Genomic DNA, 27,929 nt, shown 5'->3' with positions numbered 1-27,929 from the left:
GCTCTTTCAGACTTAAACGCTTGAGCAGATTTACACAAGTAAGTGCACTCGAGAAGTGGGCAAACTCAATATGAATGCTAGGCCAACTGGCTGCAGAGACCAAGGAACAGAAAGTGGTATTAATCCTCTGAATTGGTTACCAAAGCACTGCCTGTGCCCCCCGGAGCTTCCCACTGGGGTCCCCTCCCTGTCCTTCTGCAAAGCTTGCTGCAGGCACCACGGCGGGGGGGGGGGGGGTTGGCTGCAGCTCTGACCAGATCTGCACACCCCAAAGTGCTCCTCCATATGGAGGGGACGGGCAGTTGCTGGCAGGAGCCTCAGACAAGTAATTGAGCAAGAAAATAAGACACTCCAAAGTAATCTGCATTTGGAAGACTACCAAAACAGTTCTTTCAAAATACTTATTCCAGAAGAACTACTGCAATGGCTTATTTCTTAATTAAATGGAACAAAAAAAACCCTACAGAGTTCACCTGTTTACTGAGCAAGCTTTGGGCTACTCCCAAAAACTCATCTCTTTTAGAACCAGAATTTATATATCACCCACACCAGAATCTCAAGCAATGGTGTTTGCTTAGGGTGCTCCTATGCTACAGCAAGTCTGACATAATTTGAAATGCAAACAGCACAATTTTAGAATTCTGAAACACTGAAGTTGGTAACTAATTTGTAATGGGAACATTGCCTTCCTGGGTATTTGTGCACATGCACACAAAAGATGACAGAGTCCAGAAATGAAAATGAGGTTTCAAAAATGCTGGAATTCTGCAGCTTGCACGTCCTCCCCTGTCTGTCAAACCAATTTCTTAGGAATATATTTACAGTGCCTAGACAACTGTTCATCAAACCCAGAGCATGTCTTTGCAATTTTTGACAGAAGAGCATATATTCAAGTTTATTTTTATACTGTTCAGCACTATATTCCAAAGCCTCAGCACTATGGAAAAAGCGTTCTCTTCTATCCAGCTGTAACTTCTACCCTGCCTCAAGCTTTTGCAGGAGCAAAAAGAAAACACTACTCATTCACATCTTTGCATCATTTTGCTTTCCTCAGGCAGCTTGCATGCCAGCAGAGACCAGAACTTGTCTTGTCTAAGCAGAGAATACCAGTAAAAGATGAGCTATGCTCCAGAAACCAGCTACAAACCTTTGCTCAGACCAATGAAGTTATAAGCAGAACCTCATCTCTCAAATAAGCTGTTGCTTGAAGTTTATTATTAATGCAAAACTGAACTAGAAGATAAAACAGCCTCTCCTATTACTCACCTCTAACCACACAACTCTTCACAATCCATCAGCATCCTCCAGATCTGCGAGTGGCAGTAAAGAGTTGGCTCATTTTGTTGCTCCTGCCAAAGATGCAGTCACCCTTCACTTTTGCATGACTACTTTCAAATGCCAGTTTCAAGGGATGCCGAGGTCCATTCCCATTTTGCCTTCTTTTCAGCTCTCTGCCAGCACTGAAACTTCCTTTAAGTGCATCAAATACAACTATATCCTACACCTCTGCATAAATTGTACAATCTGCAAATTCTTGTCGCTCTTCCTACTCTCATTGCTCCAGGCACTATCTTGAAATCGTCTTGAAATATTTGAAGCCATAAATACTACACTCTGCATTACCTAAACATTTTTTAAAAAACACAAGATCATCTTGCTCTGTCAAGTACACGAGCTGTACAGTCAAGCTCTGCACTATTATGTGTTCAAGACATTTCACCAACACGCACAGGAATGTTACAGGGCAGATCAAGATCAAGACCACAGAACTAAAGAGCATAACCCCAGAATATGAAAATATGCAACTGCAAGCAGTAATTACAAACATGCAGAAAAGATTGCACATATTCTTCTTTTGGCAGTAACGCAGGTCAGCATCTTAAAAACATCCTGCAAGTCTTATAAAACAACACGACAAAAGGAAAATATGAGCTTTATCTCAACAAAACCTGAAAAGAATTTTATAGCTGGGTTTTCTTAGTTTGCAGGTTTTCTTCCTGATTTCAAATCCCTTCTACAAACAGAGGAAGAAGGAAAGGTCTTTTGCATCCTTCCCACAAACCATGGGAAGCCTTTAAATTGAGCTGAGAAGCAGTGGGTACCTGGAACACAGGAAGTAGTGCTGGGCTTCCCCCACTGGGAACTTGCAATGCTCTGCAGCTTTTCTGTCCAGCCACAAGTTTTTCCTTTTCTACTCTTACAGCTGAGTACCAGAGACCTCTCAGCAGGCCGTAGCTACAGATGTGCTATACCAGACAGTCCAAAATCATGTCCTCCACACTGTCACTACCTCCCCTGGATTTTCTTAGAGCAAACACCTTCCAGTAAGGCTACATTCTGACAGTGAACAATGATTCAGTTTGAAAAACAAAAAAGCAAGCAGAGTCACTTCAGCTCTTTATTTGATATCCCCAAGGGTTTTTTCAAACTCAAGAATTTACTCCCACAGATCTCAGAGAGACAATTTTTGAATAAATACCTGTTGCAGTCCACGCTGCCGCTAAGGATCATGCTGGTACTCTTCCTCCTTACATACAATAGTTTGGATTCCAAGTGCCAGAAGTTGTACCAAGAGCACAACATCATAAAAGCAAGTTATATATTCTCAAACAGCTTCACAAGATGCATTGTTTTATGTTCAAAGCTGAGATGCATATCAGAGCTGCAAACACCACAGGGCTTTACCTGTCCCCTCATCCCATGAAAGACCTTTTGCCTTTCCTTCTGAAATTCCTTCAGTATTTATTAAGACTTAGATGTATGCCTTTCCATAGGGTCAGTTTAAGACAGCTTACTCTGAGCATGTAGAAGTGTTGGACTTTAAGATGGAGTTTGCCTGCATCCACCCATGACTTTATATTAAAACCAAACCAAACTCTCCCCCCTTCTTTTCCTCCATCCTTTACTGCCCAGTGTCATATGGCTGAAACATCCCTTCAGTTGCACACTGTGATCAGTGCTGGGTTCTGTCACAAATCCACAACAATGCACTCTACCAGCTACTATGAAGAAAATTAACCCTACCCCAGTCAAAACCAGTACTCCAGTAATGAGGTTATCACCAACACATGTACTTCACTGCCAGCTTCACTGACAGCATACAAGGCAAGAAGTCAAGCAAGTCAGTTTTTCAGTGCCTGAAAAACACTGAGAAACAGGAGCAGGGCCAAGCAGCAGGGAAACAAATTCTCATTTGAAGCCAAGTGCAGTAATTACTGGCATGCTTGGAGTCACTCATTTACAAACGACTGGCTCGCTCCCTGCCCAAGTTGGTTGCAGCCTCACCTTAAGTGTGTACACTTTTTGGGTTCCATAACACAAGGACAGAAACCCCCGTGTGTCAGTGAGGAAAAGGCTGTGCCTCAGATGGCAGTGGGCACAGCCCTGAACTGCTGGAGCTCAGGGACCAAAAACACTTGAAAAGCAGTATGAAGTTTAGTGAGATTCTGGGCTCTAAAAGCTATGCTTCCCCCCCCTCCGCAGTAGTTTCCTATATTATATGCTTTTTAGGAGAAGATGATGTTTCACAGAAACATCACAGAAAGCAATGCATTGCATAGCTATGTTCCTGGAATTTAAGCAAAAAAGTTTCCTCCCTAATGGACAGGCTGAAACAAATACAGCTGCTAAAAAGCTCTTAGGCGTAACAGTCATTCTTTTGGTTAACCAAAATAAGCAGCTCACAGTACAGACAGCCTACAGGAAGCACTGGGTTCCACAACAGCACTGGGATGCAGACTGCCTAAGATGAACGCTGCAGCCCATTAGAAAAGGCTGATGGCTGATCCTACCAGCTACATCTTCTGCAACAGAGGTGCACACCCACCAACTCCTCCTTCTCTTCAGCAATTACCAGATCTGAATGTTTGCCTTTTAAGGATCTGATTTGCAATGTATTGACACTAAAATCCTCAGTTCCACCTTCAAATAAGAAGTCAGTCACAGTTTGATCACAGAAAAGCACAGAGCATCAGAGACTACAATTTAAAGCCATCTGTTCCCTCTCCCTATTCCTTTTGCTCATAGCCAGGGAGAAGGAACCCCCTCCTCCCATTTCCACTGGGTTTTCCAGCCCTGCCTTACCTGACTTCACAGCTCCTCAGGCCCTACCACAAACCTTCTTCACCGCCTGCAAGCTTTTCCTTCTCTCTCCCCACCTCCCTACTGATGTATTTTATTAAACACACCTGTCTGTCCCTCTATCCAATCATTATACCTATTTGTATTCAGACAAATATCCAGGCACACATGCTGCTAGTTAATGCTAACTATATTAAACCACTACTGGTAGATGCACCTGTCAGAAACTAATGAGCAGGAAAGAAAATAAGATCATCTAGCAGGGACAGGGCTTGCCAGCAAAAGATTCTGAAAGCAGTGCATCAGCACTGCATTCACCAGACACCTCTGGGAATCTGGGTCACCCTGTCACTGTGTGCTGAAAGCAGAGCCTCAGATGAGACAGGAGGAGCAAAAGGAGGAGCTGAAGGCAGATTGAAATGAGGCAAGAACAAGGCATAAATTATGAAGGCAATTGCACAGCGATGCATCCACGGAAATTATTCCTTCCTAGATGTTTTCAAATGAGAAAATGCATGATGCACCGACAGCTCATGCCCTAAGGTAAAGAAATCTGAGCACAACACAGAACACAGACACCTGTTAGGAGGTTCTGCAGACACACCCATCGTCACTACAGCGTGTACCAACATCTACAATAAGACACATCTCTCTCCACCATCTATTTGCTTCCTGTTACTTTAAAGCAGGCTAACTTCTATTCATGATCTAACCCAAAATGGGGCAAGTTGTGCAGTGCCTTCTTTGCTTTCAGGAATTGCTCAAAATTCCACACAGGTGATACTGAGAGCTCAGCTCAGCTCTCTCTGAATGTTTCAAGCAGCTGAACAAGATGAAGTAAGTAGCATAATACAAACAGTGGTGTGCATCACAATTCCCTGCTCTGCTGGAGAAACTGATGGAGCTGAACTGGCCTTAAGCAGCCAGGAGTCTCTGAAAAACATACAAACACATTGATCCGTGCAAATACTCATTTGTTTGTCTTTCTTCTCACAGTTCCTTCAAGAAAGGATGCAGTGATCAATTTGCTGTTGCCATTCTCTTTACAAACACCGTCAGGAACATCAAAATAGTGATAAGATCATAGTAAAGATGAACTACCCAGAGCAAAACACAAGCTAAATGAGAACAAAATGAGGAATAGCACTCTGAAAATATACATACATTAATTACCATAGCAGTCTATGATTTTTTTAATATCAGTATTTTTGAAATACGTGAAGCAACCTTTTAATTTTAATGAAGCAACAGAACACAGAAAGAAACAGCATATTAAGCTTAAATGGGAACTTATTCTATACCATCAGTACAATTAAAAAATTAAGTCAATCTGAGCTGGTTGGAATATTTTCCTCTTACAATGCAAGATGGTTATTAGATGACATGTTTCATTGTAAACTCTGAAAAGGCTTGGCTCTCCCAGGAGCTAGATGAATCAAGGGCATACGGAAATGAATTGTGCCTTGCTGCATTATAAAAAAGGACTACAAAAATCACACTTTTGTGCAGCTGCAATTCAGCAATGAACTAAAAAACGGTACAGAGTTGTAATCTGCCTCAAAAGAAACTGAGGAGGCTTCTTGCTTTGGCAGACTGCTTTCAAGTGTGCACTAAGAAAGCATGCTGCAGTTCAAACAAAGCAAAAGCACACTGCTGAAATCTGTATGCTTAAGATGTATAAAACTATGGCTATGCTATTGCCAAAAAACATGCATGAAGACTGCAAATTAAATTATGCACATGGTCTTGGAATAACCATCCAGCCCAAAGTCCTCACCAATGGGCTTAATTTTAACGTGCCTGCAGAAGCACAGCAATAGCTGCCTGCGGATGCTGATGGGAACATTCTGCCTGTAAATGACTTGTCACAGAGCTTCTCCACCTCACAGGGGGGTAAAGGGGAAGTTTAAAACTGGTATCTGTAAAGCATCTCAAAATCCTTGGTGAAAATAGAGCTGAAAAGCACCTCTGCTCTGTTCTGCCTGCATGCTAATTATTTATCTTTCATTTAGTACTTAATCCTCATTAAACTTGTACAACTGAAGAGGCTTTCAAAACTTTACCCTCGGCAGGCTATAAATTTGATACATTGCTTGTAATAAAAATGCCATCATATCTATAATTTATTCTATGTATTTCGGCACATCTTGTCCATCTTTCCCTATTCCAGGCAGTAAAGACATTTGCACATCTCTGAATGTACAAGATACTTGGTCTGTACACATCTCTGTTGTCCACAAATCCTCATGTATACTGGAAGTGTGAATACAGATGAGGGATACTTTCCAATCAAAGCAGATGCTCAATTCTTGTAGCAGGGAACGGAGCACAAATACAGGATTTGCATTAAGATACTTAGATGCCATCCAGCCCCAACCACTTCCAAGACTTTTCAGCACAAATTGCAACAGAAACTGGCTTAGAAATCAAGTTCCCATTTAGACTTGATAAAAAGCGAGGTACTGCAGAGGCACATCCCACTAAAAAATACATCTATATAGGTAAGGCATTTTTCAGTGATGTTTTTCTTCACCAAACTTTGAAGATTAAACTAGAACGAGCCACAGAAAATGAGTATTGTATCTCAGATCTGGACACATCCAAGCAGAGCTTGGTAATCTTAGGGTGATAGGTGCTATGGCAATGGCAAGAAAGCAGCAAGGGAAGGAATGGAAAAGGCGAAATACAACACAGTTGTGCAAAGGCTGACATCACTACAGAGATTTCAAACCAGCAGGCTGACTTTTCCAGATGGTACTAAGCAAAGCAGCTCTCATGAAAAAGGAATGCCAGGAGCCAGCTTGGCTCCAGTGCCACCTGAGGGTCAGCACAAAGGCTAAACTTTCCTGGAACCTGGAATACCTGTCTAATCAAATCCAATCTCCCCATCTTGTGCTGGTGGGGAGGAGAGGAATTCTAAATCAAATCTCATGATCACTTCTAATCAGCATCTTGCACTCATCAGCCACCTACATCAGCCCAAGCACAACTATTTTAAAATTGGCAGTTCTAGAATTGAAGAATTTTTATCCTTTCCAGACCAGATTAGTTTCCTCAGAAATGCCAGCATATCCTTTAGATTCAAACCAAGGTCAACAGCTCTATGTTTATCATTCTATGCTTTGTCTTCAATCTGGTAACTACAATGCAAGCCCTCATGCTGCACCTCCAACACCACTCCTGGGGGTGCAGAGGGGCTGCTCTCTCATGCAGTGCTAAAGCAGCAGGCAGGATCGCTCCTCTTCAGCCGTGTTCACAGCTCCAGGTATGAACCTTGCTTTGTCCCCAAGAACTTTCCAACAAGCTTTATCTCACAAAGTGCAGCCGCCAGTGCCTTGCTGATGCTTTATGCAGAACTGTTATCATTACCATTCGAGCACTGCACAAATGCAAGCTAAGTCATAAGAGAAAAAGGAAATCTTTTGATTCTAGCAAAAACTTGCAATGGAAAACAAACACTTGATTCACAAGTGCTATAGCTGGAGAGGGAGAGAGTCAAGAACTAATCTACCATACTAATTGGATTGAAAGATTCTGAGTTGGGGGATTTTAGAGGCTGCATTAAAAAGCCATCTCCTCATCAAGGCAAGGAGCCAAAGTAATGAAGAAAGGGCAGGAAACAAGTCAGTGAGTGCCATCCAAGGTTAAAAGAGGACCCTGTTATCTTTAAAATGGAAGGGCAGCTGATTTCCATGAAACCCAGTTTCTGTCTTCTGCAATCTAAGGCTGTTTTTATTACCAAAATCAGCAACTGGAAAATAGATTTACCAGAGCATTATTCCCATCATTATAATAATAAAAGGGTCAATTAAAACTCAGTTAAGTGGTAAATATGTTGTGTAGTGGACTGACTGAAAAGAGAATTCCAGTTAACTCATTAAAAACAAACAGTGAGCACAGCAATAGTAACCCTTCTAAATTTTGCAAGTTTCCTGAGTATTGCATTTTTCAGAATAATTAAACAGAACTTCAAAAATGCAATTTCATGTCTGCTGCTATAGGAAATACCAAAACCTATCTTTGGTTATGGAAAAAAAAAGAAATAAGGCAGATGTAATGTACTGGTATTCACATCATGCCTATTAAATAGGAAACAACAGTTCTAAAAATCTCCTGTATGGCAACGATATGCATGAAGGCCCAATTCCTGCATAAAGAGGGTAAGTAATACTATGCTGGTCCTTTCTGCGATGTGCAAACAAGCCCTGAATTCACACCACATCTGAGTTGCATTTGGAAGCTCAAGAAGCTCTGCACACTCAGCTGCCCAAGGACTCAGCCCTGCAGCTGCACCAGCAGAGCACCTATGCATGTCCTGGCTGGGAATTTTTCCTTTCCTTTTCTACTAAAACTACAAAGAATGAACTTCTCAGAGTTAAAGAAGACTAGATCACACTTTAATTCTTATCAAGACAGGATAGTGACCTAACAAGCGTTAATACTCAGGCAGAAGTAGCTTGTCTTAATCACTTCAAATTGTATTTCACATCTTAGTACCACACAGTTGCTTTACAGCTCTTATAGGAAGAGTCTGCAGTACTGTTTGCACTCTAAACTTCTCTAATAATGACAGTAACTTGCTTTAAGTTCTATTTCAGCACTTCTCTTTCTTCTGCCTCAATGCTCAAAATGCTCATTGGCCGTAACCTCAGAGCACAGTACTGCCAGTTTCAGGAGTTCTCAAAATATCCTCACAAAACACCCTCTGAGCCCAGGCCCACATTCTGTAACCTGGGTCCATTTTTAATTAAGAAGGACAGAAGCTGAGATTATCTCACCCAACCATTAAGCAGTGCAACGAGCTTACTTAGTGCTATATTAATAGCCTGCTTCTTTAAGATGCTTTTAATTCTGCATTCAGCTTTCAGCCCCAAATGCTGCCAGCACTGTCTGATCTCAGCAGGACAAGAGAAAGTACCACAAGGTCTTTGCTCTGCTACCGTATTTCTGACATACAGCTGAAGAAAACTATATGCCCGGATTACGAGGCTAACAAGTGCTCCCCAAATTAATGATGAACTGCATTCATTTTATTTTTTGCTTTTGCTGGTAAGAAACCACCAAAGCTTTCTTCTGAAACCTCCGCTTCAACCACAGCAGGAATAACTAATTATAAGCACCCTGTCCAGGGTAGAAAGAAAAAGAAAGAAAGAGTTTGTCTAAGCTTATGGAAATGCGGCTGTGTGCTTCGCTTTCTGCCTTTTCTTCTTGTCAAGCAAACAAAGCATGAGGGTGGGAAGGGGAATGGCAGCACCAGCAATAAAACAGCCTCGGAAATTCAAAGCTGAAAAGATGTTCCAGCTGATGAAAGGCAAGAAGACGAGGCTGCTTGGTTCTTACTGCATTGTACCTAATAAGAGAACTTTGGATGGGCAAAATCTGTTCCCTCAGCATGGCTTAGCGGGGCACATCACGGCTTCAGAAGCATTAGTGCATTTTTAATAATTCAGGAATCTGCCTGTGTCCCTCTTGATTAACATCCATACAGCAATTGTCCGAGCTCCACTGAGATTGTCATTCTGCTGTCTGAAAGTATCTGTAATTGGTTATAGCAGCCGCAATGGTTATTGCAGATTTTTTGTGTATTTTATATTTGGCGTCGTAATGAAGGGGCAAATTTTTTGACAGCTGAGGCCCAAAACAGGCCAAAAATGGGCCTATTAAAAATAAATTAAAAAAAAAAACAAATCAAGGGAGGAGAAAGAATGAGGGGGGGAAATAGAAACCAAATCACCTATATACACACAGACACACATTTTGGAAAAGCCTTTGAGAGCATACACTTGCTCATTAGACCCCCACTCATCTGCTTGCAAGGACATATCCATCAGCAACTTGTTCACCTGCTTTGGCTACTTCAACACAACCAGCAAATCCATGTGCAGTTTCCACTACACCATGTGAGGAAGAATTAATGCCCAAAAATCAGGGCTTGTTACAGATTTTTTTTTAAATGACTGCAAACAAATGACAGAAATTATTATACACCAAAATTAAGAGGGGACTCTGTTGATTTTTCCAATTAAATCTGCTTGTCTAAGCCACTTACATTACAGCTCAGATCAGTTGCAGAAGTTTGTGTGTCTAGACATGCCAGGACACAAAACTAAATTCAGTTTAGCTCCTGGTAAGTACAGAACTTTCAACACGAGGTCTGCTAACAGAACTAACCTGTACTCCAAATCCAGACAATTTACTTTGGCTCCTTTCTGACACTCTCTAGAGGAAGATCTCTCTACTTAATAGATCTTACATTCATAGGAGAAGATCTGCTCACTGCAAGTGATTGTTTTACATTTAAATGAGCCTGTATAGCAACTCTGTTATTCAAAATAATTTATTTACCAAAGAGCAGGCAATCAGCAGCTCCTTCTATGGCAACCCACCAAAAGCAAGGCCATGGAGCCGTGGTACCATCAGCCTCACACAAATGGACAGGAAGGCAGACCACGAAGGACAAGACACTGACTATCTTCAAGAGTCTGGAAAAAAAACCATATATATTCTTTTCCACTGGCTACAGCAATCTAATCTGTCCTGGTCTATGAGAGATGTGACAAGGTCTCTGCATTCTTACCGAGAGGCCTTGGCGGTCTGGGTGTCTCCCAGGAAAAGACGATTTGCATTCAGTTGAGAACTGCACAGTGAGAACAAAGAGGAGCAAGACGTGTGGTAAGCAAGTTCCCAATGATACGAGTCCTTTGCTTTCTCCTGGATCCTTGTGATTACTAAGGAGGAGACCATGACAACAGCGGAAAAGCCATTCACTGCTGACACTGGAGACACAATGGCCAACTAGTACTTTGGGGGAAATAAATCACCCGATAGCTGCTTTATTAATGATCTAGCCAGAAAGATCATACTTCATTGCAGAAGATGAAAGAGGCAAGTAAACCAAGCTGCTAGACGACAGGAATGCATTAATATTCATTTAGCTTTTTATATACTGCTGGTCAGATCAGGAGAGGAGCTGGGCACTGCTGCTGTGTCAGCGTTCAGCAGGCTTTAGGACTTGATTGCATGTGCAATTCCCAGCTAAATTCAAGATCAACAAACGAAGCCAGACAGAACAACACTGAAAACAGCACAGATACCATATTGATGGCTCTCTGCTGATTTACACAACAATATGAGTCAACACGGAAGCATCCTGAAACTTTACCAACTGCTCCATAACGTAAGCAGTAATAGAAAGCTGATACTTCCTGAAGGAAGCAGTGCTATCAGCGAGTATATCTGCAGTTCAGTGAAATTTTCTGTATGAAATAAGCTTCTGCAGACAGCCTGCTCTTCAGCCTCAGTGCTTACGCACAGCTGTTCATTCACCAAATTCTCATTTCACTTCTCTGCATTATGACTGCAAAATTGATGACTGGAAAAAATGGAGCAAAAATGCCACCCTGACACTATGGCTTTGTCATTTAGTTTCCTTTCATGCTTTCCTAGGAGTCCTCCATACAAATAATTATCAGTCCACATCAATTAGTTTTCTCCCCAAAATAAGCATCAAGTGAGTCTGTATCAGAAATTCATTTAAAGTAAAATTAAAACGTTATCAAGATGACTCGTGATAGTATCAAACTTACTATGTGACCCATCATTCATCAGGAATCAGCATTTATAGCTCAGACATTGCTTAATCTGTCAGTGGTGAGAATTCAATGCTGCTATAACACATAACTCAATGCCCTTTGATTTCAAGCTCTGCTACACAGAAGCTTCCCTGAAAGTCGGTAAGAGTTCATAGAATCATTAGGGTTGGAGCCTCTAAGATCCCTGAGCCCAACCCATCCCCCCATCCCCACATCCCAGTGCCACATCCCCACAGTTCTTGAACACCCCCAGGTACAGTGAGTGACCCCACCACCTCCCTGGGCAGCTGGTTCCAATGCCTGAATACTCCATGAGAGAAGTCTTTCCTAGAACACACCCTGAACCTCCTCAGTAAACGCTTTGCACCAGATGAGATTAGCCAAGCAGATTTGCAAGTCATGATTACAGTGCAGATCTGCTGGTGAATGTTTATTCTCCTTCTATTGTGAGGCTATTCCTAGTGTGCAGTGTTTCTCATGACATGATCAAGAGCATCACCTGGCTTTTCTTTATTATTTAAGAAATATGATAATGAGACCCACATGGGAATTTTCTGAGCAATAGCATACAAGAAACAACACGTTCCTAAAACTGTATGCTAAGAGCTGATTTTTTTTTCTTTTACACCTACATACCTATATTTTAGGGAATACATTGCTCATAAGATGTACAAGAATAAAACCTGATGATTAAGCTCACAGGATAAGTATTCCACAGACAGCAGCAATTCACGTCTTCCTTTTTCCTCCAACAAGCCTGAACTGCCTAACGTGGAGAACAGATCACAGAATTGTAGGGGTTGGAAGGGATGAAAAAGAAACAGCTTGGAAAAGTATTTAACCAAAGCAAATGGCACAGGAAAAAAAAGAAAAAGCTCAGAGTTCTGCAAGCTCTCTGTATCATGGCAGAACGGGGAGGTGAATGATTTTAAACATCGTGTGATTTCTAATAGAAATCGTAACTGCATACAGCTGAGATTTGGGACAGGAGGAAGGATGAGGTTTCTGGAAAAGGGAGAAAATAAATTAGATAATAATATTGACCGTAAGTACATACACAGTCATTCTGATGGCTTTTACCTAGTTTTAATGAGATACATTGTCTTCAGTTTCAGGGCCTGAGATAATCACTGAAGGAGATTAAGATGCAACTTTCACTGCAGGTTTTCTAGCTGCCTTCTGGCACATCCTTTTAAGCCCACCCAGTCCTGGGCTCTGAACAAACCAGAATAACCAAGATGTGCCTTTCCAGGATTCCCTATGACACGTCCTGCGTGCCCCGCTCCAGTCCCAGCAGGACCCACCATGACATCCTTCTGTGAGCACAACTCTTCCATCAGTAAGGAAAAAACAAGACCGACAAAACAAGCTCAGCACTCCTTATTGGTATGTTTTGTTTTCAGTTGAAAAATAATGTTTAAGTCTTTAAAAGTAAAAGAAATTTGCTTGGAATGAGGTCTGTATGATTCATCTTCCATGCAGTTTTTACTATTCCATTTAAAATCATTCATTCACACACAAGGTATTCTCAGAGGAACTACTGATAAAAGACTGCAAGAAGCCAAGCACCACAAGCAGCTATTTTTAATTATCCAAACTGCAGTGCAAACATGCACAGCTTTACAAGCGAACTTCAGGTCAGAGAGAAAAAGAGGAGTTAAATTTAAAAAAATCATAGCACCAGGCTACACACACAGAAAATTCTCCCCATGGAAACCCTGTCTGATCCAAGACTGTATATAAACCCAGGTGAAACATTTTAGGCGACTGTAAATGAAGATAAAACATGCTGGCATCTGTGTGACAGACATGGCCACAAATAAATCAAGCAATAAATGACACAGCATGCAATTTCTGGCTTCGTGCCTCTTTTTTTTCTTTGTCACAAAAGGGTAAAAAGTTGCATTCAAAGACCACAACTGTCTGTGCAACAAGAAACCTCCCAACGCTCTCCACCATTTCAGCAGAAAAGCAGGACAAATTCAAGTGTCTGAAGGGATTATGGGATAATAGAGAAGCCTGCTAACAAAAGCAGACAGCCACTGTGGCTTAAGGAATCAAAACGAACACCCCACATCTCCGTCCACACTCAGTGCAAGGGCTTTGTGATGACAGCACTTGGCCTGAGAAGACGCTGCCAGCTGATCTTTTTCCGCTCCAACTTTCCCTGTTGCTCTCCTATGAGTCACAGGCAAAACTCAACTAGCTCTAGAGAGCCAAGCTCACACAGTTGATGACTGCATGCTTGAACTACGCCACATTTGCCACACACAAACTTTCCAGCAGTGAAAAAACCACAGCAAAAACAGAAGCTTTAAGAACAGCAGACAGCCCAACCAGCAAGGAGATGAACTCAAAGATATTTGTTGTTCCCTTACTGCATATCCTGCCTCTTCTCACTTTGATCTAGCAGAGAATTAAAAACCTCAGAGCCTGGTCTTCTGCTGAGTGCCCAGCATTACGGTGCCCTGGTCCTATGCAGAACTACCAAGCGTATCACAGATGCACTGCTCCAATTTACACTCACTGCTCTCCCCCCAGTCACCCCAAATTTCCACTGGTTCTTTCAGCTGAGGAATGCTGAGAATATCATTTGAGAAAGTCACGTTATGCGTTATTTAAAATATTTTCACTGAACCAGCACAGAGGAATTTAAAATCAATTTTAGTTCTGAGGATCTGAACTCAGGCAAACATAGTAGGGCCCCTTCTCACACCTGTGGCAGTTGTGACGCTTCAAGGTAGCCCGGCTGCTTTGCAAGTAAACAAGATAAAATACGTTATATGTAATGCTTTTGATACAAAAAAATTGTGTCCATTAATCCAGTGATGGTTCACAAAGGCTGGCAAGAATATTGACATTTCCATTTTAAGCAACAGTGCCCGGAGAGGTTAGCGATTTGTCCAATGTCACATCAAAATTCAGATCAAGGCAAGGACAGACCAATTTCTGAAAAGCAGCAGAGCAGCACGGATACCTGTCCTCAATTCACTGAGGATCCTGCCATGGCATCACAGCCATTCTACTCAGCCTGTGTCTCACTTCTTCCAACAGCCATTACAGACACACCGTGAGTGATCTGCACCTCTACCTCCCACTGTACACACTGCTTCTCAGTACCTTTCTCTGGTAAGCAGACCTGTAGCAGGACAGTGAGTTAAACAACCATCAATCCTGTCCCCTTGTATGCACACTCTGTTGATTTTTCTCATTGATTACATGGACACATCACAGTTTTGTGAACAGAGCCCAGTCCAGCAAGTCGTGAACTGCTTTACATCTCAGGCAGAGCCAGTGGCTGCAATAGGACACATATCCTAAATCGTGGCCTGGGATTTACCCGGAGCAGCTATATCCAGAAGAAAGGTATGGTGCCAAAACAGACTTCAAAGTCCTATCTGAATGTGTGGAAAGAAATACAAGACAGTTTGCACTTTTGGTGATTTAGTGAAGTTGTCAAAGCTCAGAGCTAGGGAAGCATGAAAAAGACCGGACAGAGTCACATATTGAAATGGCTCAGCAGAAGCTCATGAACAGATTTGTTTCCTCTGAGGCCACAGACTGGCTGCAAGCTACTCAGAAGCCAGTTGTCTCTGGCTATTTTTAGGGCTGGGTGTCCAGATTTTCTTTAGGAAATGCACGTCAATCTTCAGCAAAGTCAGTAAAAGAACGAATCTTTGCAGAATAACCAGACTGTGACAACCTTGCATGTGGAAGTCTGACACCAGCACCATCCACATTAGTGAGCACATTTCAGCATGGCAGACACCAGAAAAGCCCAGCAGAGTTAAGAGCCCCCTTAGACAGAGCCTATCAGTGTGCAGGCACAGCCCAGGACCTAAGCTACAAAACATGAGTACAAACCTGGTGCTTTTAAAAAGAAAATACAAATTAGAGACTAGAAGTTTAATTGCCAGGGCCTCAATGACTGATACAAACACAACTGTTCAATTTTCTGTTCAATTCTGTTTTTCTGAGCAGATTGGAGCCTGTTATGGTTTAACCCCACGGGCAACTCAACACCACCCAGCTGCTTGCTCACTTCCCAGGTGGGACTGGGAAGAAAATAGGAACATTAAGAGTGAGAACTCATGGGCTGAGATAAAAACAATTCTCTAGGTAAAGCAAGAGCCACAGGCCCAAGCAAAGCAAAATATTGGCAAGTCCTTCATTTTGGAAGCATTTTTCCTGTAGAAAAATGGACACACACAGCCAGGATTGCTTGGATTTGCCACCTCGATGTCTCTATTTGCTGTATGATATTCAACTGCTAGACGTCTGTGTTACAGATCTGTAACTTACCCTGGGTACTGGCAGAAAGAAACAGGAGCTCCAGTTACCAAGACAAGCTAAGTGCCTGGTACATCTCAAAGACATAAGGTTATGTGATCATGTTGTTTTCCTGTCAGTTCCACCCCTTGCTAATAACCAGTAATCAAACCAGCTGATTAATTTCTTCAATCAAGTCTGAAAACAAAGCATCACTCTATAAGATCTATCTTTACAGGAACGTTAAGATTACAAAAGTGACAACAAAAACCCCTGAACAGACAAGGTGAGACTGCTTTGAACAAAACAAACAAACAAAAAAACCAAACATCAACACTCACTAAATAGTGGCATTAGTGTCATGGATTGATCACGCTTTTGAGGTGCTCAGAAAAATCTTGTAGAGGAAGTAATTAGATGAGGCACCATACTAAAGGTTTTGTATGATTTATTCCACAGTATGAAAGTCAAATGGAAGAGAAAGCCATTAGAGATCCTCAAGCAGGCTTGCCGTGATACAACTTGGACTGGAAGCCTGGGGGGCACCTTGGCTGTCTGTGGGTGTTTTCTGAAAGGGACATCTGGACATCCTTGGTGTGGTAACCGCCTGTGAAATGTTTCCTACCTAAAGCCTTGCTTCACCTCAGGTCAAAACAAAATACAGACCAAAAAATATTATTCCTCCTTGGAAGAGAAGCAGTCAGAGTATGAACTCGCCCACCAGATGATGTAAGTTCTGTCACCATGCTTGCACTCTCTCTGCAGGAGGATATTAAGAGACAAAGAAAACCAGTATATCTTTGTTCTGGTGCTGCCAAAACAAGTTTGTAGAAGTGATTCTGCCACCACTGTGTGAAGATGCAAAAGCAAAGAGGTCACAGAGGCCACAGTCTATCTGCACCCGGAACTACCAGCACAAATCACACCGGGCCACTTGAATTCTTGGCAAGTGCGTAAGGCTGCCAGGTTGCTGAGTCACCATACAGCAGCACAGCCATGCCAAAAACCTTGGGGACAGAAGGAAGAACATATATATTTGTGATATGTAAGTGGAAAAACTAATGTTCTCACAGACCCTGAGTAGAATCATAGAATATACCAAATAGGAAGGAACCATGAAGATCACAGAGTCCAGCTCCTGGAATAAACCCACAGCAGATGATCCCAAAGGAGTAGCAGCACTGACTTCAATGCCCGGAAGCCAAACAAGTTCAAATGATGTCTGAGGTTTAAATTGGACTTTTTATACTGACCAGATATATCAGCACAACAGACACTGAAGAGGACTCAGAGGTTAAGTCAAGGTCTTGTCTCCCCTAAAGATTAACACTCTTGTATCTCAAAACAGCCCAACACCTTCAAAACTACTGTGTTAGCTTCAGACTCCTTTGGCAGTAGCAGATTTAAAGTTCACGCTGCTGGCCAGCAGCTAAATCTCCAAGCTCTAAGTGCCTTAAAGCTTTGTGACTTTTCTGCCACAAAGATAAAAGGAAAATAGTCGGTCCCAGCAAGTACTAAAAGATGATGGTGCCCCTTACACAGTCTTCCTGCTGTTGGGAGTAGAAGGGATCAGCACATTCCTCCCCTGCTCCCTGCAGCAGCTGCCATTGCACAGGGGAAGCACGGCTGCACTCTGGGTTTCAGCAGTTCATCCAGCATCCTTGGCACACAGCCCTAGTAAATATTAGAAACATTGGGAGGGATTCCATGGAAGGAGTCAAGGGAAAATTGAAACAGATTTTTTTAACTTCGCCAACAACAGAAATTGTATATGCATAGCAACCCTCTGCTGTATTTACTGCTTTCACTTACACAGCAGCTGATAGATCACAGCATAAACTGCTGCAAGTAATTGAGAGGAAGGAGTTGACCCTTCTTGTGGGTTAGCATTGAGAAGGATTCATTCTGCACTGATGGAGAGTCACTCAGAGGAGGTTGGCAGCACGTTGTTAGGATGCATTCCTGACTGCTGCGGCATTCAGAGAGCAGAAATACGCAGCTCTCAAATGTGACTGCCAAAAGCACCATGAAAATTAAAACAGAAGAGTGCCACAACAGCACGACCTCTGGAGAAAGACAATTTTCTGAGAAGGATTTTGCAGACTTGAATTTCAGTGACTCTTAAAATTGCGACTGGTGCTGCAAGATCAGCATTCATTGCAAAAATCGACTAGCTTTTCTGTGATTTTGTGCTATACCTGCCAAACAAAAATATAATGATTGAGTGCACTGCAGGTTTTATTTACATAAAGATCTGATTGCCAGCTTCATTCTTATGCAAAGTAGAGACAAAGCTCTTTCAGCAGGCATGTAAAAATCAGATCTAAAAATAACATTATGCTTCAGCTTTACTTGTAAAACGCCTGAGACTGGATGCCCATGCTTCCTTCTTCTGTAGTCACCATGAAATGCAAAAAACCAGACTGAGGAAATCCCTGTGGTTTCCATTGACTAGAAATGGGTTTGCTCAGTGCTGGGAAGAACTGAGCACAGCTCAGCAGCCAGAAGACAGGAACAAGAAGTTGTTGCCCTTTCCTTATTCCCACTTCAAAGCACACACCTCCAAAAAGCCCCTGCTGTATCATCCTGAATGAGCTGTATTTTCCTTCCCATACATTCCTGTGAAGTTTTGAAAGCTTCTGTTTTTTCCAGAGCTGCACCTCTGGTTCCTTCCTTGAAGCTATTGTTATTTTCTCATAGCAAATCTTTTTGAAGCTATAAAAATAAATGGGTGCATTTGCATTGGAATACTGCCAAAAGGAATGACATAGCAAAGTCACTCCTGAAAGACACTTGTCACCTCTGAACAGAAGCAAACTGGTGGCCTTGGAAAGGCAGATCACTTGCCTAAGCCCTCACCTGTGACAAAGTGGGGAGGGAAAGCACATGTGCACATTAAGGTATCTGTTCAGCAAGAAGTCAGGTGCAACTGTTTGACTAAGACAGCCTACACTTCTGTTTAATAGCTTTTTCCATTTAATGCTATTCAGAAGCAAAATGCTGCATGTTTAAGAACAGCTAAACTGGGAGAAGCCTATAACCTTGTGTGATATGATAGAGCTGAGAAAAAAATCACGTCTCCAGACCAAAGAGTTCCACAGAGAACATTCAGTTGTTCACAAAGCTAGTCCTAGCTCTTAGTTTACTTCCATATTCACAGTTGATAGCCTTGTTGCTATCTGCCTAGAAGATCCCATTCCTTTCTCTACCAGCCAGAATGGCACAAGTTCACACACACTACAGAATGCAATTCTGATAAGGATGTAGTTTCACTTTCCTTGGGCAGTTTTTTTTTAAGTTATTATTATTATTATTACTATTACTTATCATCAGGAGAATGGAGTAAAAATCTTCATTATTTCCTTGCAAACACTTCTGCTCATTTTGAAAAGCCACAACACATTTCAGTGCAAAGTAAAAACTCAGGACTGAGCAGCTGAAATAAGTTCCTGGAAGCAAAACTGTTGCTTTCTAAAGCTCTTAGTGAAGCACTTACTGATTAAATCTGGTAAGAGATCTCAAAGTCCTTACTGGATGTAGAAAGTGTCTGGAATTTGCAGTTCTCCTAAGTAAAAGGGAAAACAAGTGCACCCAGGAGTAAACCTTTGCAGCCACAAACAGCCAGGCATGCTGCAGTGCAGGCTTCCAGAACATCTGCTCTACAAACCTAATTATCCCTCACTGTACAGATGCAGAAGCCATTGGAAATGTTAGCACCTGAGACATGGAGATGATTTGAAACCTCTTCAAAATAGACTTTAAAAAAAAAAAAAGCCCTGCAGAAACATTCCTGTAAGCAGACGTACATTGTGTAAGACAATGAGAACTGTTTCCAAGTCACAGCTGTAGCAGGTGAGTCACATTCTCACAGTTATTTCATAAGGGCAGTTTAGTCTTATGGTTCTTTAGATTCAGATCTCAGTGGATTGATACAAAACTACAGCCTACTACACCACAGTTGTTGTGTCAGAGATTTGGCAGACCTTTAAAGACTAGAATCTAACAGCTTCATTTAGCTGTAATCTGCACTAGAAATACCCAAATCCTAAAACCTAGGTAAGAACATCATTTCCAGAGGGAACTGGGGCACTGGGGGGCTACAGGCCCTTCTATTTTCTGGTTCCTTCTTCTGAATAAATTTCAGTCAGTGAAATTTGACAGAACAAAAAATTTTAATGGGTTTATTTGCACAAACGTGGCAGACAAATGTATATAAATGAGGCCGAGCTCTGTGGCTGTACAAGACAGTTTAAATCATTTAAGAAACAGTACCCACAAATCTCTTTCCTGGAGCGAAGACATCATTTCTTTGTCTCTCAGGATCTCTCTTTCATCTCAATGCTCTGAATTTCCACTAACAGTCAAGTGGCAAGCTGCCAAATTATTCACAGTTGGCTAGAAGCATGGTCACCTACAAGCTAATTGATACCACAAAACTTCCCTCCAGGATGCCATCTGGGTAGCATTCAATATTCTTATTGGATTCAAAAGCCCGTCCCACTAAACTTGAAAGCTGCTTCTCTTGACCAAATGCCAATTTGCTGATTCTGTTTGCAAGCACACACGTGAAACTAAATAGCAATACCAAGCTCCTGGTCCGCTCTTCTGACCACACACAACTGCACTACTCCTCAAAAATAAAGACAAAGCATTTCCCCACAAGTAAGCAAACTGGAGAAATAAGAGCAAAGGGTCTTGTCGATGCTAACCCCTGTCCTTACCTGAATAAGTGACCACATTTTTGAAAGAGCTAAGCACACAGCATCTCTTGATGGCGATAATGAGACTTCCAGTTTTCATTTCTGGATTATTCAGTAAATGGCCTACTTTGAAGCAGTACTTTTAGGGCGTAGCTGCCACACACCAATAGTCACACAGGTAAGGTAGGCATTTGTGTTCTCCTGGGGCTACTTATCACAGCAGGAATACACCTTTCTGACGTCTGGCCACATCCTTCAAGTTCTCTGCAACAACAGCTGTAGTTTTCTACAAGCAAAGCCTGTTCCACAGGAAATAGCAGCAATAAATCAGTGCAGAGGTCTCCTGCTGATCATCTGCCACTAGGCAAGTTTCAGTAACTGTTGTCACCCCATCAGACTCAGCCATGAGATGGGGAAAGCCACTCACCTTTACAGCCTGACAACAGGGATCAAACCAGCATCACCTGATGCTCAAAGGGAATCATCCAGTCCCAAAGAACCAGTGAGGAGTGTGAGAAACACACCATCATAATAGCTGTTAGCAGTCTGAGACGGAGGAACAAACAGGCCTGCATGCACACTGCTCATTTCCAGATGAAGGCTTCCCTAATGACATTTGAGAATAAGTTTACAGAGCCTCTTTGGCTGAGGAGAGGAAAGCCTGTTGAAACGAGGTCACATTTTAACAAGCTCTCAGCCTCCTTTTTCCATCACGTCCTCCTTTTGCTCTTTATGAGCCATATTTACTCAACCAACATCATAAGTTCTATTTATGAAAACCAGGAAGTTCAGATGTGGCTGAGGTTCCAGCTGGCTGGAGACCTTGCATGTGGGTCCCATTCTTAGCCCTGCTGACATTTTATTTCTATTCCTTGTCTTCCAGTGCCAGACAAGCTTACTGTGTGAGCACTCTGCACAGGAAGGCAGACTCTTCCAGTGGAGATCTGCTGACCTAATTCTCTAAAGCACCCAAATTGCACAGCTAGAGGCTGCCTCTCAACCCTTCAGCAGGCCTAGATCTCCCTGCACACTCCCAGAAAAAGACCCATGAAGGCTGTCCCCAGAAGAGCTGCATGAAGCCTTCCTGAGCACCATCCCCTGATGAAGGATCCTTCCAAGACCAGTACAACTTCATCTTAGTTGTTTTCACAGAGAAATTGTGTAATATTTGGCAGGATAGAATTGCTGTCACCTCTTCTTTTCATGGAGAAGAGACTGAATGCTGGAAAAAATAAAAGGCAGTTTATTTGGGTTACTTATTCAGACATAATGCTCTTTGAACAAAAATCAGACCTGGCAAAAGCTCATCAAAACAAATCTCCATCAAGTTCACATACTTACCGACAAGCGCACATCGGGGATAGAAATGAACAGTACCTGCTCACATTTGGCAATCCTGCCTGGTCACTTACCACAAACTAAAAACGTAATTCTCTGAAGTGTTTTAATATCTACATATTACAGGAAAACAATATTAGCTAAGAAATGGGAACGGAAAAAGCAGGATGGAAGTCATAATATTGACGTAACCAAGTTAAAGAGGCTTACAATGACTCACTAAATAATCACACAGCAACGATAAACTCATCCTGAACTCAGCGTGGTTTCACTGTGCAATTTGATGGGCTGCAGCTTAGCAGGAGAAACAACCCTTCCAAATGGCTCAGGTTATTTTGGGGTAGGGTTTTTGTATATATGTGTCAGTTGAATATATTGCACTGTATCTACAACACAACATGAACATCAGGTGTTTTCTTAAGAGTGGATTAAAGCAGTAATATTGAGGTTTCCCAATCCATAATCAGGCCAGGATTCAAGGCTGTTTGGAAGAAAAGGGTAATAGCCCATGGATGGTAGGAGCACTGCCTGTACTCCACTGCATGGGACTGAAATGCAGCTCACTGCACACAGATCCAGCCCTGCTGCCTAGGGCAGGGAAACCAGATGCACTGTAGGTATATTACTGCCACCACAGGCTCTCAATATAAATTGGATATTCCTTGCTCTTTTCAAATTCCTGTGCAGAGTTCAGGTCTACACACTGCCCCTATATCACACACAGAACTTCTCAGGTCGTTCTGGTCCAAAAAGCAAACAGACCTGAAGGTCACCTATGCTCACAACCTGTGTTAGTTGTAGAAATAACGCACCATCTGCTAGAGTGAGCTCGGGCTCTTCTTGAAAGGATCACAAAGCTGTGAATAGAGACTAACAAGGAGCAACTGCAGCCTCAAAACCCAAAGCAAGATCATTCTTTAGCTATGGTTATCATAAACTAAAGCATGCCTGCTTCAGCAGGATACTGGAGAATACGGGCAAAAGTACTGGATAGAGAAGGAGTGCCCCGTTAATAAAATGTGGAAGGTTTCTATTTTTATGTGACTACACAACAGCTCTTGCTATTGTGGTTTGCCTATGGCAAGTCCTCTCAGACCAACATAGCTGGGAGTGCACGAGATGTAGAATGGAACAAAACTGTGCTTTTGTTTCCAAGACAGAATTATGGACAAGAATCCTCACTTGGAACAAAGCAGTGGTCAGCCCAGAAATTGCTGTTTCCCTTGTTGAGTGTACTCTGGGTGTAACCAGATGGGAACAACATGACTGCAGTTAAGCAGTATTCATTCAACATGGTGTATTTCCTGCAAGCCTGCTTCTTTGCCTGCACATTATTCCCATCTGTACTACTGCAAAAATCACCTTACCACGTACCATTACAGAAACTGCTCCACACACCAGGGTTACACCTTGACTTTTCATAGGCAGAATGTGGCTCCTCTGTCAGCAGAGTCGTCTCCATGCAGCCCTTCTGGGCCCACTGCTGTGGTTTTTCCAGCAGAGATGTCAGCTCCCACTGAGCCGTGCTGGCAGGGAGGTGAGAGCAGCACTGTCTGTTGGCACCACGAGGTAACAGCACAGCAGCTCCTCAAGACTTCTGCAGAGGCAAAAATCAGGCTGAGCCACCCCACAGACAAAATGCTTTGAATTTTATCTATAGGGAACGGTACTGCCCAATAGACCAAGGTAATAAGGAAACCCCATCAAATACCATAATTAATTAGAGCAGAATACACAGAAAATATCTTCCTCAGTTAAGATGCTCGTACTTTAATATTTTGATTTCTAATAAGTCAGGATGAAATGGGATCCTGGATCTTCCAGTTCCTATTCAAAGAGAACTAAACTCACTTTCTCTCTCCTTGAAAACTAGCAGGTATGAATGTTTCCTCCCTCTCATCTACTGAGGGGAATATATCCAATGTCAGATAAAGAAACTAACAACACTCTTATATACTTAAAACTGCTGTAAAAGTGTCTGCTACTGTAAAGGCAGAGGAAAATAATAAAAATAACAAAACAAAAACCAACCTACACCAGCAGTTCTCAGCTGATTACTACAGAAAAATGACATTTACAGATGCCTTTTGTCTACACTAAAGGTCAAGCTGATGCACCAAAAAGCCTCTTCTGCAGGAAATTCACCCCTCAGCTCAAGCAGAGATGATGCAAGCCTTAAGGTGTACCACGGTTAAAACAATAATAATAATAATAAAATAAAGCAGCCATATTTTAAAGAAAAGCTTTTGGGAATTTCAGGTTCTTGTTCTGGGTTTCATCAGGCTTGTTCTCTCCCTCAAGATATCCAATCCCGAAAGACTTCAGCAAAAACAACACTATTCAAAACTGATGTAGCAGGCTCTGCCCTACACCAGTTACTGAATATGCTCCTAATGCCACATTCAAACATGCTCCTCTGCAGAGAAAAAGAAACTTCTGATAAGAAGTAAAGGGAGCAAATTAGGTCCTGTACTCAGCTGCCTTCTTCCCTGCTCCCTGAGAAGAGAGAAGTGCCTTTTTTGCGCTCCAAAATTAACTCTGTGATATGAAAATGAAGCTGGCACAACACAGAGAAGGAATGGTTAATAACAGATCGCTGTTCAACTGCTATGATTACAGACATCCCTTTGACAGCTATCCAACTTGCACAGAGAAGGAAGGAAAACAAATGGCCTCTGAAGAGGTTTTTCACTTTCAGGTTTTCTTGAGATGCTCTGTTAGCGTGCTGAACATGCACAAGTGAAGCTGCCAGGACAGCAGCCCTGTGAACCCCAGCACAAACCTGACTCTTGCTGCAGGAATGCAACACTTCCCACGGTGCTGAGTATCTCAGTCCTGACCTTGAGAGCTGGAGCATTGGAACTGCTCAGTGACAGGTAATGACTGTTGTTCTGTGTACACGCACATTCTGTGTTATCTTTTACCAATACACTTCACAGTATGCCCAACAATTTCATGTTCAGCTGCCCTGAACAGTAAACAGGTGCAAAGCCCCACATCAACCCCCTTCTCTCCAACACTGCCACCCTACACAGCATTGCCTCAACCTCAGTTTCATTCTCCACATTTAAAAATAACATAGAAGAACCAAATGCATGCAGTGAACAGGGGAGACTCAGTGTAGGCTGAAGTTTAGCATTTGTGCAGGAGCTATTAATCTTTTCTAAAAGAGTTTGCACTAAATAAGGCTGGCAGCATTCACACGCATTTGTGCATAACCAAATGTGAAGAAATGCGTGCTGCTCTCAGCCAAGCTCTGTCTCCTTAAATGCTTGAGCAAGAGAAGGTGTTCAAACAGGCTTTGTGCAGTGCTGCTGAGAACAGGCACTCTGAGAAACAAGGCCATGAGGATTAACGGCTAAAGTCTTTCTGCATGAGAAGATGGAAAAGGATTCTAGCAAAGCAATGAGATGCTGAGCTCAAGCCAGGCAAAGGCTCCGTGTTGCTCAGGCCTGTGCTCATCTACAACCATGAAGAATAGTCAACTACATTTTTTATTGTCACCCTCTAGAAGAGGGTGCCTAGATTTATGCAGCAGGCCCCAGTTCTCCCCTGCTCCACTTTTGCACTCTTTGAAGTGCCACACCATGACCAGAGTCCTCCAGGGGAGGACTGGACAGATGCAGTTCTTTACAACACAGTTCTCAATACCCATTTAATGTCAAGGATCAGCACGCAATGGAACCTGGGGCAAATATATAGAACACTTTTTTTTCTTAAAAGCAGTACAAAATTCTGTGATAAAGAGCTCTTGTATAAAGGTGAATGGAAATTACCTATCAAAGAGCAATTCATTAAAACAAAGCTTGCAACATCAGTATATGATCCCAATGTGATCCCAGCAGGGACTGTTCCACAGCTTCCCTCTGAAAGTGATTATTTATCACACACTGGAAAACTGTTTCCATACAAGTCACCTCTTCTAAATGCTGTAACAAGCCCAAAGGGATCAGATAGTAGCACCCAGCTAACTTAAGTGCTGCCTTTATTGCCAGCAAGATAAGCCCTACTTACAGAGCTGGCGGAAATGAGTATCACTGTGCAAACACAGGAGTTACACAAGGCAAATTGTATCTCACCATTTTACCCAGGAAAGGAAAAAGGAAGAGAGAGACATCAATAAAGTGCATACCAGTGAATTACACTTCCTGATTTATCTTGGCTCTTGCCAGACAAGAACATGTTAGAAACAATGGATTGGAGCTCAGGTGCACCAGTGATAAGTTTCTTCAATAGCCAGCGCTCAGGTAACAGCAAGGTGTGGGCATGGAGGTCATGAAGGCCAGGAGAGTTAGGGTAGTACTGTTAGGTTGCAGATGGACTTGATGATCTCTAAGGTCTTTTCCAACCTGGGAAATTCTGTGATTCTATGAGAGGAATGATACCAGGTGAAATGTAAAGGAACAATGAAAAGTCTGTCACAGGCAATCTCAAAAACAGGACTTCTGGCCAGCTAAAAAGTGGCTGCACTGATGAATGCCTGTACACAGGCAGTGCATTATTACTCTTTAGGATACATCAGAATGCCCCAGGAAGAGAAATCTACTTTGAAACGCAAAGTACCAAGTTCAAACTCAAATGCTTGTGTATTTTGCTGTTGATATGAAATGCAAGTGGTGATTTGAAGCACTTGATCCATCACAAAGTTTTGAAACAGAATGTTATCTAAACATTGGGATTTTTCTGACTATATTATGAACTATACACAACAAAAGCAAAGGCTAAGCCCTTGAGCAGTTATTCAATCCATGGAACACGATTATCTGCGTAAAACAATGTGATAATGGACCAGAAAACAAGAAATTAGGAACATTCTTCATGAGTCATTGGTGTTCACAATGTGTTGCTGAATCACTCTTCAGCCTTGGGCGAAGGATAACTTCTCTAAGCATCACTTTTTCCATCCATAAGATAATAATTAGTATGCATGAAGTGGTGAAGATTCATAAGCAGCTGTACTGCTAACCATCCAGTGGATGATAAAGGTGTAACGACTGTAACACAACTACACTAACATGAACAGAACACGCTGTTAGGAGGGAAATATACCTTGGCCTGTATCAGTCAACACAGACTGGGGCATCCCTCTCTCTGTGTAAGTGGTTGCATGGATGCCACTGTGATTCAAGAGATGTCTAAAGAGACATTTACAAGATTATATCTGAAAAAGTCATCACCTGCCACCTATTTGCATTCTCAGGGCAAACATTCACTGCTCCTGCTAATTCTGATTTTTATGCTCCTAATTACTCACTGAATCATGCCACGTAACATCAGATCTGGACAGAATAGGTCCAGAAAATCCAACAAGCTTTACTGATACACAATCACTGCTAAATCAGCAAACCAAGCAGCTGATACAGTACAACTCTGCAGCATGACTGGGAAGATAACTGGAACTTCATTCATCAACAAAAATAGAAAAAGCCTGAAAAGCCACCAAGTGAATTAACTGCATTAACTTTACAGCAAAGATGGACAGAAGACCTCTATTGGGAAATGCACCACTGAACACAGACTTGGGATCAAAAGAAAATTTTCACTCACCCTCTGCAACCAGGTAAACTGCCATCTCAGTGTACACTGTAATACATGCACACCTCTAGGAAAGAAGCATGGGAAAAGTGTGAAACGAGGCCAGCTAAAGCACAAGAAGTTAAAACCTGGAACTGGAGCAGTTATCTAACAGAGGAAAACAGTACAGTTAGAGTTTGCTGTCCGTTGTACACAACAGCTTTTTCAAAAGTCATTCTCTTAATTTGCAAAACTGTGCTACAGGCTATTTGGAAAGGGATGCGAGTACAAAACAGTAACATATCAAAAATGTAAACAAAATCAACAGAAAATTTCCATCTATTTCAGTGGATTGTTAACACAGCTTTTTTCCCCCCATCCACCCTGCCTTTCAGTGCTTTGCAAGTCCAAGAAATCCCATCCACAGAAGCTACAG

At 42.2% G+C, this 27,929-nt stretch overlaps 1 protein-coding gene across 3 annotated transcripts in view; it reads right to left on the bottom strand.

Moving 5' to 3' along the window:
- LRP8 (LDL receptor related protein 8) overlaps positions 1 to 27,929 on the bottom strand; it is a 150,894-nt gene that overhangs the window by 114,662 nt on the left and 8,303 nt on the right. Inside the window, exon 2 of one of the 3 annotated variants that reach the window (XM_048944604.1) lies at positions 23,354 to 23,576. The exons of the other annotated variants lie outside the window; for them this stretch is intronic. Within the exon in view, the coding sequence (XP_048800561.1) occupies positions 23,354 to 23,441 (88 nt within the window). The 5' untranslated portion in view covers positions 23,442 to 23,576. The remainder of the gene's footprint in view (positions 1 to 23,353; positions 23,577 to 27,929) is intronic. 3 annotated transcript variants of the gene reach the window in all.

The sequence above is a fragment of the Lagopus muta genome, chromosome 5, assembly GCF_023343835.1.
Source record: "Lagopus muta isolate bLagMut1 chromosome 5, bLagMut1 primary, whole genome shotgun sequence".
In the NCBI taxonomy this organism is placed as follows: domain Eukaryota; kingdom Metazoa; phylum Chordata; class Aves; order Galliformes; family Phasianidae; genus Lagopus; species Lagopus muta.
Note: the sequence above shows the minus strand (reverse complement) of the source record. Positions and strands in the feature narration are given on the sequence as shown.